This window comes from Dreissena polymorpha, chromosome 4 (assembly GCF_020536995.1).
Source record: "Dreissena polymorpha isolate Duluth1 chromosome 4, UMN_Dpol_1.0, whole genome shotgun sequence".
Lineage (NCBI taxonomy): Eukaryota > Metazoa > Mollusca > Bivalvia > Myida > Dreissenidae > Dreissena > Dreissena polymorpha.
Genome location: NC_068358.1, coordinates 56,389,375 through 56,408,552, shown reverse-complemented (window position 1 = coordinate 56,408,552; position 19,178 = coordinate 56,389,375). Strand labels below are relative to the sequence as shown.

Here is a 19,178-nt window from a genome sequence, read left to right as displayed (position 1 = left end):
AAAATAAATTTAAATAAAACATGAATAAAAATTGTATAACAGTTTCTCACCTTTCTGTAGAGAGCTCCCCTGCGACAGAAATCAAACGCCTTTGGTTTAGTTGCCTTAATCATGTCACCAGTGAGTTTTTCTATCTCTTCCATGATGATCTGTACAATTGGGAACATAAGAAAGTTGGAATTTACCAGGTATTAAACGTATTTGATAGAATGCAAGATAACTGTAAATGAAATATGTGAATTTCAGGTTTCGAATGAAGACAGGTAATATGTTTAGAGACCAAAACGTATCAACAATGCATATCAACTAGAATTGTCAGGTAATACAAGAGGTGATCAAACACTTTGCAGAAATGTTTCGACATTGCATCATTTAATAAAGCAGTATTGTTTAAACGTATATACGATCTGCCGCATTATATACATGAACAAAAAAAGACATGAACATACTTTTCTTGGAAGTTTTTTTATAACACTCATAAATATACACATAATTTACACAATTATCTAGTAAATCTCAGACAATATTATATGTTCAAGTGAACTTAATAGAAAAAATAAAAATAATTTATGGTTTCTCAAATCTTTAAGGCTGCCATATATTTGCTAGGTTAAGAAGCCTGGTTGCCTTAAACACATTTTTTAATCTTTTTTAGCCTAAGCCATAGTTTTCAACATAAGACCATACCATATACTGATCCTGGTTAAGATTCAACCATAATAAAGCAAATATACCTGATAGACCTCTAGTGTTTCTTCAGACTCTGTGACAGGCTCTATGTACTCCATGCCCTCTGGGACACTGCTTGATAGGGAATCTTTCCTGCAAAGAAAATGAGCTTGTCCATACAATTCTTTATAATATATGCCAGTGTGTTGTGAATATTTTTCATGAGGAAAAGCTTAAGAACAAAAATCTTCCTGTTCAACAGTATTTTGCATACGTTAAGTATAAACTTTCATTTTATGAAGTGCAATTACATCACAATGGTTACAATACTTAAAACAGATGAGTCTTTTTCCTGGGATGAACCAATGCATTTGGAACAAGATGTGTTTGTGAAACACAATGTCCCCCTATATGATGTTTGACCTTGTAGGATGACCTTGACATTGTGAAGGATGACCTTGACCTTTCACCACTCAAAATGTGCAGCTCCATGAGATACACATGCATGCCAAATATCAAGTTGCTATCTTCAATATTGCAAAAGTATTCATAAAATAAGCGATTTGGGCCACATATATTTGATCTCTGACCTTGAAGGATGACCTTGACCTTGACCTTTCACCACTCAAAATGTGCAGCTCCATGACATGCACATGCATGCCAAATATCAAGTTGCTATCTTCAATATTGCAAAAGTATTTATAAAATAAGCGATTAGGGCCACATTTATTTGACCTCTGACCTTGAAGGATGACCTTGACCTTGACCTTTCACCACTCAAAATGTGCAGCTCCATGAGATACACATGCATGCCAAATATCAAGTTGCTATCATCAATATTGCAAAAGTATTCATAAAATGAGAGATTTTGGCCACATATATTTGACCTCTGACCTTGAAGGATGACCTTGACCTTGACTTTTCACCACTCAAAATGTGCAGCTTCATGAGATACACATGCATGCCAAATATGAAGTTGCTATCTTCAATATAGCAAAAGTTATTGCAAAATGTTAAAGTTGGCGCAAACAGACAGACAGACCAACAGACCAACAGACAGACAGGGCAAAAACAATATGTCCCCCACTACTATAGTGGGGGACATAAAAATCTCAAAAATGCTCCTCAAATGGTGATAGACCAAACCCAGGACCCCCATGCTGTATCATTAAGAAAAGATATGTAAACTATAAGTGAGCAGCGATCTGAGAAAACTGGGCTTAATGCATGAACATAAAGTGTCATCCCAGATAAGCCTGTGCAGACAGCACAGGCTTATCAGGGACAACACTTTCCGCCTTAAATTGATTTGCAGTAAGGAGGGACTTCCTTGAAACTAAAAATACCATAAAAGCGGAAAGTGTCGTTCATGATGAGCCTGTAACTGCACAGGCTAATCTGGAATGACACTTTACGCATATGCATTAAGCAAGGTTTTCTCAGAACGCGACTCGAGTATTTTTTATTGCCTCCTTAGAAACAGCAACATTTTGGTAAAATTAATAAGATGCAAACTATGATAAGTCAACATATTAAGGAAAACATCTACTAAAACTTCCAATATGACCAGACCTCATGACAACATAATTTTGCTTTTTACACAGAAATTTTAAGCTCCACTCATTGATAATGGGATACTGAGTTTCATCGTTTTCCAAAAGGAGAGCTTCTCTTAAAACTTAATTAAATAAATCTTAATTAAATTTTACATTGTGGAAACTTTGCACTAAACATATGACCATTTCCCATTCAGAAGCATAGTAAAAATTGCTATATTCAACCAGCATATAACTAGATAAGCGTGGTTACTCAGTGGCGGTTCTGATTTTATGCTGGGTGCATGAGCCATTTTTTATTTTGCCTCTGAGTGGAAAAGGGGGCATAATGAATGTGCGTTAAGTGTTGTCCCAGATTAGCCTGTGCCATCTGCACTTTCTTCTTTTATGGAATAAGTAAAACAATAATTGACAACTGATAAACCACCCTTATAGCTTTTATGGCATTAGTAAAACAATAATTGACAACTGATAAGCCACCCTGATCGCTTTTATGGCATTAGTAAAACAATAATTGACAACTGATAAGCCACCCTTATCGCTTTAATGGTATAGGAAAAACAATAATTGACAACTGATAAGCCACCCTTATCGCTTTTATGGCATTAGTAAAACAATAATTGACAACTGATAAGCCACCCTTATCGCTTTAATGGTATAGGAAAAACAATAATTGACAACTGATAAGCCACCCTTATCGCTTTTATGGCATTAGTAAAACAATAATTGACAACTGATAAGCCACCCTTATCGCTTTTATGGCATTAGCAAAACAATAATTGACAACTGATAAGCCACCCTTATCGCTATTATGGAAAAAGTAAAACAAGAATTGACAACTGATAAGCCACCCTTATCGCTTTTATGTAATTAGTAAAACAAGAATTGACAACTGATAGGAGACCTTTTCTTCTTCTTCTCCTCCTCCTCCTTCTCAGCCAGCTGTTCTTCAGTAAGCTCCTCCTCTTCCTCATAGTCAGAGTCCTCCGGGGTGGGCGGGTACACCTCGTCAAACCACGTGTTCCAGATGTCACGTACCCACTCACGCGTGTCTGCCTCCTTCCTGTGCGTGGATAGTGAGATATTTAGCACTTATATGTGAGCTTTCCTCTAAGAAAACTGGGCTTAATGCATGTGTTTAAAGTGTTGTCCCAGATTAACCTGTGCAGTACACACATGCTAATCAGGGACTAAACTTTCTGCCTTTACTGGATTTTGTTTCTAAGATAATTCCTTTAAATAATAAAATCAGTCATAGCGCAAAGTGTGGTTCCTGATAAAACTGTGCAGACTGCACAGTCTAATCTGGGACAACACATCCACTAATCAGAGTTATGAACTTGAAAATAATATTTATTAAGAAGTAATCAAGTGACCAAGTTTTTGACAAGGTTTCAAAATTGTTCTGACCGAGTTTAAGGACTATTGGACAATTAAATTGACTGCCAGATGATTAAAATGATGTTTTTTCTTCCATTTCATCTTGTACTCAGAGTATGAATCCATATGACCTAGTTTCCAAATTGGCTATGATAACATTGTGTAAATTTCTTAATTTCCAAGATGTGGGGAGTTTAAACAAGCTCTTCCCTCATTTTCTGCAAGTGACTTAGTTTTTGACCCCATATGAGCCAGTGCCTAAATATGCTGACATATCATTTGGACAAAGGTTCTGACCAAGTTTCATCACATCAGGCAATACCTACATGTAACTGTTGTTACATGTGAAATGCTCATGAGGTAAATGATAAACAAAAGATTATTTACCCTTTTCCATTCATACTTGTTAAAGAAAGTTCTCATTGGGCTTTTACCAAAAATACTAACTTTATGTAAACTAAAACTGTTCTTACCATAATTGTCATTTTAACAATTACTATTTCATGTTCATTTAAAGTTTTTTATTAAAATTATCCCTACTTTTTTCCCTTGCGTCTCGAGTAGTCCTCAAAGCTGAAGATGTCAGGCAAACTTCTACGAGATCCTTCTCTCACACGTCTAAAAATAAACATCAATGTTGTATATGAATCTTGCTCTGTAAAAACATGGTTAAATGCATGTGTGTAAAGTGTCATCCCAAATAAACCTGTGCAGTCTGCACAGGCTAATTAGGGACGACACTTTCCCCTTGAATTTTTATTAAGAACAGACTTCCTTTAAAAAAAAATACAAGAGGGCCTGAAAGGCCCAAAGTCGCTCACCTGCGATAACAAGATATTATTAGGACAAATCTTCTAACCAAGTTTCATGAAGATCGGAAAATAAATGTGGCCTCTAGAGTGTTAACAAGGTTTTACTATAGCCATATAAGGAAAAATGCCCCGCCCCATGGCAGCTATGTTTTTCAACCAACAAGCATCATTTTCGAACTCGTCCAAGATATTATTGGGATGAATCTTCTGACCAAGTTTCATGAAGATTGGACAATAAATGTGGCCTCTAGAGTGTTAACAAAATTTTACTATCGCCATATATAGCCATATAAGGAAAAATGCCCGCCCCTTGGAAGCCATGTGTTTCAAGCAAAGGTTACCATTTTTAAACTCATCCAAGATATCATTGGGACAAATCTTCTGAACAAGTTTCATGAAGATCGGAAAAAATAAATGTGGCCTCTATAAGAGTGTTAACAAGGTTTTACTATAGCCATATAAGGAAAAATGCCCCGCCCCCTGGAGGCCATGTTTTTCAACCAACCGGCATCATTTTCGAACTCGTCCAAGATAGTATTTAGATGAATCTTCTGACCAAGATTCATGAAGATCAGACAATAAATGTGGCCTCTAGAATGTTAACAAGATTTTACTAAAGCCATATATAGCCATACAAGGAAAAATGCCCCGCCCCTTGGCAGCCATGTTTTTTAAGCAAACGTAACCATTTTGGAACTCATCCAAGATATCATTGAAATCACCATTCTTCTGACCAAATTTCATGAAGATTGGACAATAAATGTGGTCTCTAAAGAGTTAACAAGGCAAATGTTGACGCGACACAACGCATGACGGACATAATGCGATCACATAAGCTCACCATGAGCACGTTGTGCTCAGGTGAGCTAAAAATGGAAATGTAAAAGCAAAAGTATAGGATGTAACAGAACTTCTTGTTTTTTAACCTGATTTGGTTACAAATCATTATAGTTTAACATCTACTGTGCCTTCTTGGTAAAAAGGTCCATACAAGTCTACCAGATAGTTATTGTATGACAAGGCAAATATTTATAGTTTAACTTAGAGCAAACACAGTCTAAAAAAATAAATAAATCTTGCCATTATTAATCAGACTCTGAGCTTTATGCATGAAATATAATACAACACCATTTCCATAGTTACATTATTTTCAGAACTGTTAACAATTTAAATTTGTTGAGGCATATTTATCAGGCAAACTGTTATGGCCTCATTGATATAGTTCAAAAGTGTGCACAAAGGAAACTTAATTCAAACATAGGAAATAAGAAAAGTCAAAGATTGCAAATGACTTATATCCCTACCTTGGCACTTTTCAAGCAGATATAACTATCCAAGAAAATCACTAATGCTAATGTAGTTTGGAAGTGTAAGTTTTTAATGTTTTTTTTTTGCATTACCATACAGGTAACTTTATGAAAATCATGTAAAACCCAAAATCTACAAAACCATCATGATACCAGGCACTTACTGTGGTACACGCAATTCCCGCTCTATAGGTTTGGGTATCCTGATCATCGACTCGGTTCGCTTCAGTTTACGTGGCTTCTTCTTCAGGAATTTTTCAATGTCGTCCAACCGTGCCATGCTGATACTTGATCTAGCCTTCTTTTTCCTGTTTCAAAAGAACAAAAATACAGAAAGTGCTTAAAGCAGTTTTGTTCAATTTTGTTGCCCATTTCCAACAAAGGAATGACATATATTGAAGAAGACATTTTAATCTGATACAGAAACCAAACAAAGCAAATGTTCCTTCTCTGATTGATAATATATAACAGAGTAAAGTGCACATTTTTATAACAGATGTCCTCAATAAAGACTCACTTCTTAGGCAATATAACATAGGCTCTGCCTGCAGCCAATGCAAGCTCTGCTGGTGTGGGCTCATCTGAAAACAGCAATAATTAAATTTTGATTTTTAATTGTAAGAAAATTCATTTGCGAGCAATTTGGCACAGATTTCAGTTCTTTCACTGATCAAATTTTATCAAGTTATGCACTGCAATATTTTCATTCCAGGATATAAGATTTGCACTCCCATTAAATGAGGTTTGCATGCAAATATATGTGGGGTTTTTATGCCAGAAAATGAGGTTTGCATTCCAGTAAATGAGGTTTGCATAAACATCTAGATCAGTGAACACATTTCAATATAAAACCTTCCCTATTCAAAATTAAACCTTCACAATTTATTGCAATGCTAAACATACCCTTAGGTTGATGCACTTTCAGGATATCTGGCTGATATTCTTGTGGGTCCACTCTCTGGAATGACAAAACTATTTGGTAAATGAAATTCATTATAAAAAGAAAATACTGGGGTTCAATCAAAGAACCTTTATCTTTTAAAAACAAAGAGTTCTCAGCTATATGCTCCTCTCAATAATAATTTCTAGAAAATATCTCCCTCTTTAACATGTGCTCAAAGGACAAACACTATTGGTGCAAATGCTCTGATAAAAAATCTTATCAAAATAAAAAAACATTCCTAAAGCATCTGCATCTTTAAATGTTCTCCTTTCAAAAGTAGAAAACCAATCTAACCTAAACTCAACAATTCAGAGGACACTTTCTAGAAACAAGGGCTGTTTGTAAAACATGCTGTCCGTTGTAGTGGCAGCCATTGTGTGAATACTATTTTTGTCACTGTGACCTTGACCTTTGACCTAGTGACCTGAAAATCAATAGGGGTCATCTGCGAGTCACGATCAATGTACCTATGAAGTGTCATGATCCTAGGCAAAAGCGTTCTTGACTTATCATCCAAAAATCATTTTACTATTTCGGGTCACTGTGACCTTGACCTTTGACCTCAAAATCAATAGGGTTCATCTGCGAGTCATGATCAATCTACCTATGAAATTTCATGATCCTAGGCATATGCGTTCTTGAGTTATCATCCAAAAACCATTTTACTATTTCGGGTCACTGTTACCTTGACCTTTGACCTAGTGACCTCAAAATCAATAGGGGTCATCTGCGAGTCATTATCAATCTACCCATGAAGTTTCATGATCCTAGGCGTATGCGTTCTTGAGTTATCATCCGGAAACCATTTTACTATTTCGGGTCACAGTGACCTTGACCTTTGACCTAGTGACCTCAAAATCAATAGGGGTCATCTGCAAGTCATGATCAATCTACCCATGAAGTGTCATGATCCCAGGCGTATGCATTCTTGAGTTATCATCCGGAAACCATTAAACTATTTCGGGTCACCTTGACCTTGACCTTTGACCTAGTGACCTCAAAATCAAAAGGGGTCATCTGCAAGTCATGATCAATCTACCCATGAAGTTTCATGATCCTAGGCGTATGCATTCTTGAGTTATCATCTGGAAACCATTTAACTATTTCGGTTCACCGTGACCTTGACCTTTGACCTAGTGACCTCAAAATCAATAGGGGTCATCTGCAAGTCATGATCAATGTACCTATGAAGTTTCATGATCCTAGCCCCAAGCGTTTTTGAGTTATCATTCGGAAACCACCTGGTGGGCGGACCGACCTACCGACCGACCGACCAACCGACATGTGCAAAGCAATATACCCCCTCTTCTTCGAAGGGGGGCATAAAAACGAAACAACCCTGCTATCAAATGGAAAAACCTTGTCATAAAAACGTTCTCATCCATTTGAAAACCCTTTCTTACCCACATGTGAACCCTTTCCTAACCAACATGTATACCCCTTCCTAACCCACATGTAAACCCCTTTCTAACCAACATGTAAACCCCTTCCTAACCCACATGTAAACCCCTTTCTTACCACATGTAAACCCCCTACCTAACCACATGTAAAACCCTTCCTAACCACATGTAAACCCCTTTCTAACCAACATGTAAACCCCTTCCTAACCCACATGTAAACCCCTTCCTAACCTACATGTAAAACCCTTCCTAACCAACATGTAAATCCATTCCTAACCCACATAAAATGCTCCCTGGCCCACATGTAAAATCCTTCCTAACCCACATGTAAAACCCTTCCAAACCCACATGTAAAACCCTTCCTAACTCACATGTAAAACCCTTCCTAACCCACATGTAAAACCCTTCCAAACCCACATGTAAAACCCTTCCAAACCCACATGCAAAATCCTTCCTAACCCACATGTAAAACCCTTCCAAACCCACATGTAAAACCCTTCCTAACTCACATGTAAAACCCGTCCAAACTCACTGTTAAATGGGCTTATCCTACTTCTACCACACATACAAGTAACTGCTCAACGGACGTCTTCTAACTCTTCTACCTACCTCACCCATCTGATAGAAAAAAACACACTCTACCTATTCAATTTTTACCCACCTGCAAATACACTATGGACTCATCCAATCCTACCAAACCCAATATAACTATTAATGGGCTCCTTGAACTCATACTCCACCTATTGCAAACATTTTATAGACTGTTCCTAGTTGTACCCCACCCATCAATAACTACTCTATGAATCTGCCTATTGCCACTTCACTCACCTCAATAACTCGATAAACTACACTTTTGAATGACTCTTCCATTCGAACCCAATGAAGTATTTCTAAACCCACTTTCCCCCAGCAAACTAATCCAAATGCACCTGTAAAATCTTCCTTCCTGCAAACTAATCCAAATGCACCTGCAAAATCTTCCTACCTGCAAACCAATCCCAACCAAAATCTTCTTACCTGCGAACTAAACCAAACTGGAAACAATTCCCAACAAACCTTCAAAACAATTACAACAGCAAACCGTTCTAAACTCATATGCAAGCCCTTCCCAGCTGAAATCATATCCAAATGCACCTGCAATCCAATCCCAACCCACCTGCAAACCAATACAACTTGCAAACCAATTCCACCTGCAAACCAATCCTGACTGTAAACCTTTTCCTTCCGAAATGCAAACCATTTCCAACCCTGTTAGAAACCATTATTAAGCCACCTGGAAACCATTACAAACCCAACAGCAAACCAATACCAACCCACCTGCAAACCAAATCAACCCACCTGGAAACAAAAACCAACACACCCGCAAACCATTACCAACTCACCTACAAACCAACCCAACTGCGAACCAATCCCAACCCACCTGAAAACCATTACCAACTCAACTGGAAACAATTGCCCCCCCCCACCCCCCTGCAAACAAACACACCTGCAAACCAATCCCATCCCACCTGAAAACCATTCCCTGCACGCCTGAAAACAATTCCCAGCCAACCTGCAATCCAATACCAACCTGCAACTGTGCAATGGACTCCTCCTCCTGCATCTGCTGCATTTCTGCCAGCTGTTGTTCCCGCTCTTTCTGCTGCCTGTCTCTCTTCTGCTGCAGCTTCCACTGGCGGATGTGAGTCTTCTGCTGCTGTATCTCCTCCATGGCATTGTTGTAGTCCTGCGCCACCATCAGAGTGTCATCCTCCTCTTCCACCAAGTCAGGGGCTGACGTGGAACGTCTGCAGGGGCCAATAGTCAAACTTTTTTTGTTCGCAGAATGAAATGTTTTACTTAAAAAAAGACTATTTCGATATCACTTTAGTTTGCCAATTTATTGGTATGAACAAATTACTAAAGTTTGTCATTTTGCAATTTGCTTGTTATACTTGTCCCACGATAAATCGCGATGTGAGAGGCAGATAACGTAGGAGTTACTTGAAGGATTTGGGCCCTGTTTATCATATACCAATCAACTTGTCAATTGTGTTGAGGTTATAGTAACTGACCCTTCTTATTGCATGCCAATTGACTAGTTAATTGTTATGATTTATGACACTTTACACACATGCATTATGCCCAATTTTCTCAGAACACAACTCAATTTGTCAGATGTAATATACAAAAACTATATTGCTAGGCGAATAATAATGACTGCATAGTATATGCTGGTACTCCCCAAATTAGGCAAAGTGCCTGCAAGGAAATACTTGTGATTCTCAAACTCCTTAAATCTCTGGACATTTTGTGTGATCATCTGTTTTTATTTTTAAAAGTTGTACCACAAATTAATTGTGCCAACATAATTCATATTGTATCCTTTTGTAAAGAAAAAATTATATTTAACATAGACATATCGCCTACTGAATGTAATAAGTCATGTAACTGACATTTTAATACATTTCTACTTTTTTCCATTTTTGTGTTTATTAAGGTGACATACATCAACTGTTAAAATATTAAGTCAACCTTTTTGGTAAAAATATATGTTTTTATCAAATTTTCGAAATTGACATAACAAGCGCATGTCATTTTCTGAATGTAAAAAGTAGCGTAACTGACATTTTGTAAAATTTTCAGGAGGAGCAAAAATACGTTTTATTTAAATAATAAACATTTTTCTGTATTCAAATTTTCGGATAAGTATTATAATAACAGTTGAAAAACGAAACAAAACTGCAAATTGATATGTCTTTTTTAAAACAATAAAAATTAAGAAAGGAGCAGTTACCATAATTTCAACACTGAAATATTTTGAGCGCAAAAATAACGTAAGTGCTCTTACTGTATTTTGCTTTATATGCTTTCCTGAACAATTCACAAAATGTCAGTTACCCTAGTTATTAATACATTAAATTGTGCTTGTAAGTAACACAATAACTTGATTAATGATTTCCCTTACATGCCATTACTCACCTTTATGTGGGGAGTGCATGTAATGGCGCCTGATAGGCTTATGGGGTTACTAAAAAAAGTAAGTGATTGACACATGGCATCGTGTCTATTATTGTTTGTCCCGCTACACAAGCATGCATGTGATTTACAATGAAGACACAAACATCTGGACTAAACTGGATTAGTTAATTTCTGGCAATACAGAAAATTAAAGTGCACAAAAAAGGAGTTCTACTTTTGGAATAAGTATGCTTTAAGAAAAGGAATTCAATTAAATGAAAAATAGTCTTACTGGTCAGAAAATATATGTTTTAACATCAGATTTTTTTCACTCGTCCTGTAGAATGACAGCTTTTGGGAAATTCACAAGTCAATGCAAGTTGTAACAAATGATAAATATTATATCCTTTTGTATGGAAAATATAAGAATTCACATAGACATATAATACCTAAAATTGTGCGTGTAAGTAACAGCAATAACTTGATTTATGATTTCCTTAACATGCAAGGTGAAAACCTTTCCAGGGTCTGATTTCTCAAATATTCTTTAGTCTGATTGGACAAAATAAGTTGAAGCTAAAAGCTCCCTACCTCCAGGGTACAAAGTATGGCAAGAGTTCGTCCGCTGGTACTTTCTTCACCACTGCCACCTCCTTGTCCTCTAGGACTGAAAGCATTTAAACTTGAACATCAGTTGCTTTACTTAAATGGTTACTTTAGCTAACAGTCTAGATGAAAACAAGACTATTGCCAAGCAATATATGTCCCCTACCGGCTCCACCATTGTCAGATTTTTTTTGATTTTTTTTATATATTTGTTGCCATAGCAACCAGAATTTTTGACGTAGAAACAAAATGAAATGACATGCATAATGCCCATATTTCCAGCTATCCATGTTTCAAGTTTCATGAAAAAATATGAAGCACTTTTAAAGTTATCGCAGGATCCAGAAAAAAGTGACAGACTGAAGGACTGACAGACAGGCTGACAGACACACAGAGCACAAACCAGAAGTCCGCTCCGGTGAAACCGGTAGGGGACAAAAATAATACCAAAACTGATAGTAAAAACCATTTTTGCTAAATTTCTAAAATAACCCAAGCATATTATTTTGTACTCATAGTTAAATGAAGTATTTTTTTATTTACATAAAAATCTTCCAACAGCTAATTATAGTCAGTTAGCTAAAACTTAAGAAACAAAAATTGATCATAAAACATCTGAAATAAATCTTAGTAAGGAATAAAAGGTAGAGAAGTTCTCCCATGACAACCATGTGTATAACTTAGACAGCCAGACATTGACTGGACTCTAATGAATAATAGAACAACTCTTACAATGCTTTACCAATGTATCCCATTTGACGGATAATTATTTACAAACAAAAAATATATTTCTAATAAATTAGTAGTCACGATTGTTTTTTTGCTTGCTTTTAACGCTTTACCACTTAGATACGTATTTTGATGCATGTGTAGTCCCTCAGAAAATTTAATTTAATTAAAGACCTTTCTTTGTAGATTCAAATTTTAAAGGCTTTATTTCAAACCGTAAGATAATGATGAGCAGCAAACAGCATAAAATATTAACAGACTGTGAGTTATATGCTGTTTGCACTTAGTCATTTCACTTTGCTTCTGAGTGCCAGGGAAAGGGATAAGGACTGAATTACATTTTGTTTTCCTTCATGTGATCATCATGTACCACTTCATGGATAATTTGCCAGTTTGATAAGTGAATCAATCTCCCATGAAATAAACCAAAATTAAATTCAATCAGTAAATGATTATATGTTCTTTCTTCAGCCAAGCAGCTCGTCTAAGTTATCATACCATGGAAAAATCCTTCACAATGGCGACCTATGTAAAAGACCAAGCCCGATTGAGTTAGCTAAATTTTCTCAATCGTCATACTTCGCTGATCATTATTGATAAAGGTAAAGGAAGCTTGGTTCCCGTCCTCATTCAAATAAATCGAGAGATTCCGGACAGGAACCAGATACGAAACTGCCAAATGGCACTTCAAACGCTGTGATGCTGGGAAAACCCCAAATATAGTATTTTTTGATTTGATCGAGAATGTCAGAAATCCCAGTTTCGCTAAATTGGTCCCACGGGTACCACTTCCCCGTACCCCCACATTTTTTTCATACCCAAAATTTTTCGTACTCATTTTTTTTCGGTACAATTTTTTTTTGGAACTTAATTTTTTTCGTACCCAAATTTTTGTTCGTACCCAATTTTTTTCTGGCATAATTTTTTCTTACCCAAAATTTGCATACCCACATTTTTTTGTGAACCCAAAATTATCCTACCTTCATACACAATTGTGGTGATGTAGATAAACTTAAATTGATGCTTTTATATCCCTCCTCTTCAAAAGCATCGTCACACCAGTACTGTCAATACTTTGATTTTGAACTCTATGAAAAAAGTTAAACAATTGTCATTTGAGACAATATTCTTTTAAGCAAAGTTTTCCATGACCCACCTGAGTTACAATCATGGTAACATATTTTGTTATGTCTTCACTCAACAAGGGCTGTTTGTAAAACATGCATGCCCCCCATATGGGCTCTCCGTTGTAGTGACAGCCATTGTGTGAATATGTTTTTTGTCACTGTGACCTTGAAATAAAATCCAATAAGTATCATGGAATCATTTACTTATTAATACTAAGATGAAATTCTCTATACATTCTGTCTACAATTTATGACACTTATGTCAATGACCTGTGAAATGTATCCAATTAATAGTGCAAAAACCAATCAGGAGCTATACTAATCAATTATATCCATTATATGATTGAGTCTTTGATTTTTTGGATTCCTTTCACACATTTTGACTTATTTGACAATATGTGAAACATGCACACAATTTGTAATGTTTTATTTATTAATTTATGGTAATGAAACATGTTATTTATAGCAGTTAACTCCCCTAGTCAATGACCACCATAGATAGCAATGCAATCTGATTAAAAATAGCCAAGGCTAGTGTTGTGTATTGGGCAAATGTATACAAGTGCAACTTTACCACATGACCAGTATCATGTGTTTACCACACACAGAAGTCAGTAATAGACCATTAATTCCACTCCCAACTTTGGCCACTTGCCAAGATACTGACCAGTATCAGATGGGGTTGTGAAATGGTGTAAACAGTGAACACCAGTCCATGTAATACTGGCCTACCACTTGTACTAGTTGGTTTGGAGTTAATACAGTTATGCATGTACAAATGAGACATTAAGCTCAAAAGTTAATTATATGTGCGCTCTGAAAACTAACCAGAGGAGTGGGTTGAAATTTACAATCTTTACTTGGCATTTGAGGAAATCTGAACTCTCAGGGTTTGGATAGAACATCCCCAAATTAACTTTTCTTTACACTGTTGTTATTTTTGTTCAATACACAAATATTAACCTAACTTTACAAATCCTGTACAGTAAAGGAGACTAAATCTAAGTTGATATTTTAATATTCTTGATCCTATTTATGTATTAACATTGTTTTATACATACAAACTGTGTTGCTGTTTTTCAATTAACAAGCAGATTAAAAATTAATTATATTTTTATGTATAATTTGAATTGACAAAATTAAATGCAAGATGCGTAGCAAGAATTACATGTTTGATTTATTGTCAGTGAACCGTGACATTTTCTCAATGTTTCAGACCACCAGTTTGTCAAAGCTATCAACATCTTGGATGGTCAAGCTAAATAGAATTGACCCAGCAAATCACAACTGTCCTGTTGCCATATCATATTACATTGGTTTTTTAAATGTTAAATTCTCTCGTCATTTCCATAAACATAGTATTTACTGGCACAAAAACAAAAGCTTATACATCATTATGAATGAACATGTGTCAAAAATTCAATTTGTAAGTCTCTTAACTAGACAGTGTGGATACAGAATAAAATATGGGCTGTCCGTTGTAGTGGCAGCCATTGTGTGAATACGTTTTTTGTCACTGTGACCTTGACCTTTGACCTAGTGACCTGAAAATCAATAGGGGTCATCTGCGAGTCACGATCAATGTACCTATGAAGTGTCATGATCCTAGGCAAAAGCGTTCTTGAGTTATCATCCAAAAATCATTTTACTATTTCGGGTCACCGTGACCTTGACCTTTGACCTTGTGACCTCAAAATCAATAGGGGTCATCTGCGAGTCATGATCAAGCTACCCATGAAGTTTCGTGATCCTAGGCGTATGCATTCTTGAGTTATCATCCGGAAACCATTTTACTATTTCGGGTCACAGTGACCTTGACCTTTGACCTAGTGACCTCAAAATCAATAGGGGTCATCTGCGAGTCATTATCAATCTACCCATGAAGTTTCATGATCCTAGGCGTATGCATTCTTGAGTTATCATCCGAAAACTATTTTACTATTTCGGGTCACCGTGACCTTGACCTTTGACCTAGTGACCTCAAAATCAATAGGGGTCATCTGCAAGTCATGATCAATCTACCCATGAAGTTCATGATCCTAGGCGTATGCCTTCTTGAGTTATCATCCGGAAACCATTTTACTATTTCGGGTCACCGTGACCTTGACCTTTGACCTAGTGACCTCAAAAATCAATAGGGGTCATCTGCGAGTCTTGATCAATCTACCCATGAAGTTTCATGATCCTAGGCGTATGCATTCTTGAATTATCATCCGGAAACCATTTTACTATTTCGGGTCACTGTGACCATCAATAGGGGTCATCTGCAAGTCATGATCAATCTACCCATGAAGTTTCATGATCCTAGGCGTATGCCTTCTTGAGTTATCATCCGGAAACCATTTTACTATTTCGGGTCACCGTGACCTTGACCTTTGAACTAGTGACCTCAAAATCAATAGGGGTCATCTGCGAGTCTTGATCAATCTACCCATGAAGTTTCATGATCCTAGGCGTATGCATTCTTGAAGTTATCATCCGGAAACCATTTTACTATTTCGGGTCACTGTGACCTTGACCTTTGACCTAGTGACCTCAAAATCAATAGGGCTCATCTGCGAGTCATGATCAATCTACCCATGAAGTTTCATGATCCTAGGCGTATGCATTCTTGAGTTATCATCCGGAAACCATTTTACTATTTCGGGTCACCGTGACCTTGACCTTTGACCTAGTGACCTCAAAATCAATAGGGGTCATCTGCAAGTCATGATCAATCTACCCATGAAGTTTCATGATCCTAGGCGTATGCGTTCTTGAGTTATCATCCGGAAACCATTTTACTATTTCGGGTCACCGTGACCTTGACCTTTGACCTAGTGACCTCAAAATCAATAGGGGTCATCTACGAGTCATGATCAATCTACCTATGAAGTTTCATGATCATAGGCGTATGCGTTCTTGAGTTATCATCCGACAACCACCTGGTGGACGGACCGACATACCGACCGACCGACATGAGCAAAGCAATATACCCCTCTTCTTCGAAGGGGGGCATAAATATCATTTTAGATCGTTTGTAATCTTTAATTAATAAATTGTATATGCTTAAATAAACATCTCTAATCAATACTTAAAAAGAGCATCACCTTGTTGCTTCAACTGTTCTGCTTTTTCTTTCTCCGTGAGAATGATGATTCGTTCCTCGTATGGGTAAAGTCTCCCGGCCTGTATCTCTTCCTCGCGCTGGTTACTGGCTCGCTTCAGCTCGGTCAGGTCCTCAGTGGATTTGTACCTCCTCAGAAGAATCCTAGGGTAAGAAAGGGATAGAGAGAGCCCATTGAGTAGTTGCACTCAACCATTTTGAATGGTTTGAATTGTTAAATACATGTTTACATACTTAAATATATATTGAAGTAAACGGCAATAAACTGCAGTCATAACTGAAGGTCATTACTGCTTTGATAAACCGCTTTCACACATGTAGATGTTTGACACTAAATGATGTTTTTTGACCTCTATAGTCTAAGTAATGATCTTGACCATGACTGTAGTCACATGTTATTATTTGTGAGTGCAACAAACGTCTCTTTTATGCTAACATTTAAAGCAATATATAACACTTAAGTTGTTACAAGCATTCTCATTGGTCATTTGCTCTATTTAATTGTATCTCAAAGGAAAAAAACTCCATTGTTATCAGCATTCTAATTGGTCTCATGTTTAACTCAATCTTAAAGGAATCACACGTCAGTAATAAGCATTGATATGCGTCATTTGTTTAACTCCATCTTAAAGGAATCAAACAGTCACAAGCATTCTCATTAGTCATATTTTAACTCAATCTCATAGGAATCAAACTTCAGTTACAAGCATTCTCATTGGTCATATTTTAAATCGTATCTTAAAGAAATCAAACTTCAATTACAAGTATTCTCTTTGCCCTACTAAACTTAATTTGAAAGGAAAAACACACACTCATTTGTTACAAACATTTTCATCAGTTGTATGTTTAGCTTAATCTTGAAGGAATAAAACTGAGGTTTAAAGCATTCTCATTTGGTCATTTGTTCTACAACAATTATTAGTTGTTACAAGCATTCTCATTTGTCTTTTTTTATCTCAAAAGGAGACAAATATTATTTAAAAAATCCACAAGTCCTGCAGGATGAGCGGCTTAGATTTGTCACTTGTCCTGCAAAGACATGCGACACTCATCCTTAAAAAATGTGTGAATCACAGATTGCAAGGGATATGACCAGTTTCTAAAAAGTAAAAATGCTACAGTTTTATCATACCGAGGAGAGCATGCAAAAAATAGAAAAAAAACAGATTTTATGGACAGCATCGCATCATTCTTCCTTGTGAAAAGTGTGTGCTTTATATTGAGTTGCTTAATAAAAAACTTTACTTTTGGTAAAACAATTGGTTGTGCATTTGTAAAAAATGTGGAAACTTGTACTGTTAATTTAAAACAAGTTGTTAAAACTGTATCTTAAGCGCTGCAGTGGTTGAAATATGTCAGTATTCACCTGTAACATGTTGTTATTGTACACACCTTTACATGGGGATCTACGGCGTGTATTTGGCTGCCTGAGAGCTGATTGGCTGATACTATTACCCAAAAAAAAGTGATTGACACCTGGCATAATATCTTTGATGTTGGACGAATGGGGTTATTTGTCGCACTACAAATGCGTAAATGTGATGTACAATGAAGACACAAACATCTGGACTTACATGTAGTTAGTTTTGGGTTATACAGAAAATTAAATTGTGCAAAAAACGTTTGAGTTCTACCTTTCAAATAGATATGCTTAAAGAAAAGGAAATCAATTGAATGAAAAAGAGTCTTACTGGTAAGAAAATACATGTTTAACAAGAGCATCGCATAACGAGTGCCACGCTCGACTGCGGGTGCAGTTGTGAATAAATGAAAGCTTGTCAGAATTTGTTTTTTGTGTTTTTTTTTAGAGGTCACAGTGACCTTGAACTTTGACCTAGTGACCCAAACTAGGGTGTGGCATGTAGAACTAATCAAGGTGCAGCTACATACCAAGTTTCAAAGTTGTAGGTTGAAGCACTTTGATTTTAAAGCCAATGTTCAAAACTTTGACAAAATGAAAAGGTTTTAGCACCACATGGAGGACACGATGACGGACACGACGTGCTGGCTATGACAATACCTCGGGTTTTCTCCGAAAACAGCCGAGCTAAAAATCAGATTTTTTCTTTACTCGTCCCGGACAACAGCTTTTTGGAAATTCATAAATTCAATTTTTAACTCATCAATACCAGCGGACGAGTGGAAATTTTTGTCCCCTGCTTAACCTTAAAGGAATAAAACCGCAGTGAACAGCATTCTCATTGGTCGTTTGTACTACCACAAATCTCATTGTTACAAGCATTTCAATTGGTCATTTCTTTATCTTAATCTTAAAGGAATAAAACAGCAGTTTTATTCTAACACAAATTTTAGTTGTAACAAACATTTTCTGTGGTAATTTTGATAATAAATTGTAAACTATTTTAAGCATAGAAACCTTTTATGATCTCAGTAAAAGCACTGCTTCAATCCTTCATGCACATTAAATTTTTATTTGTGATAATTCCATGACATCCCAGTCCCATCTGTGTGAACCTGTTAGTCTGCTCCATGCACTGCCTGTGTACCTGTTAGTCTGCTCCATGCACTGCCTGTGTACCTGTTAGTCTGATCCATGCACTGCCTGTGTACCTGTTAGTCTGCTCCATGCACTGCCTGTGTAC

The 19,178-nt window shown here is 36.6% G+C and overlaps 1 protein-coding gene across 8 annotated transcripts in view; it reads right to left on the bottom strand.

Moving 5' to 3' along the window:
* The window catches only part of LOC127878913 (uncharacterized), a 134,738-nt gene that overhangs the window by 58,339 nt on the left and 57,221 nt on the right, over positions 1-19,178 (bottom strand). For all 8 annotated transcript variants that reach the window (XM_052425455.1, XM_052425453.1, XM_052425459.1 and 5 more), the window contains 10 exons: positions 16,559-16,719; positions 11,599-11,674; positions 9,638-9,854; positions 6,628-6,682; positions 6,242-6,305; positions 5,889-6,032; positions 4,146-4,223; positions 3,130-3,288; positions 735-822; positions 51-149 (listed from right to left, as the gene is read on the bottom strand). In XM_052425455.1, the coding sequence (XP_052281415.1) occupies positions 51-149; positions 735-822; positions 3,130-3,288; positions 4,146-4,223; positions 5,889-6,032; positions 6,242-6,305; positions 6,628-6,682; positions 9,638-9,854; positions 11,599-11,674; positions 16,559-16,719 (1,141 nt within the window). The remainder of the gene's footprint in view (positions 1-50; positions 150-734; positions 823-3,129; positions 3,289-4,145; positions 4,224-5,888; positions 6,033-6,241; positions 6,306-6,627; positions 6,683-9,637; positions 9,855-11,598; positions 11,675-16,558; positions 16,720-19,178) is intronic.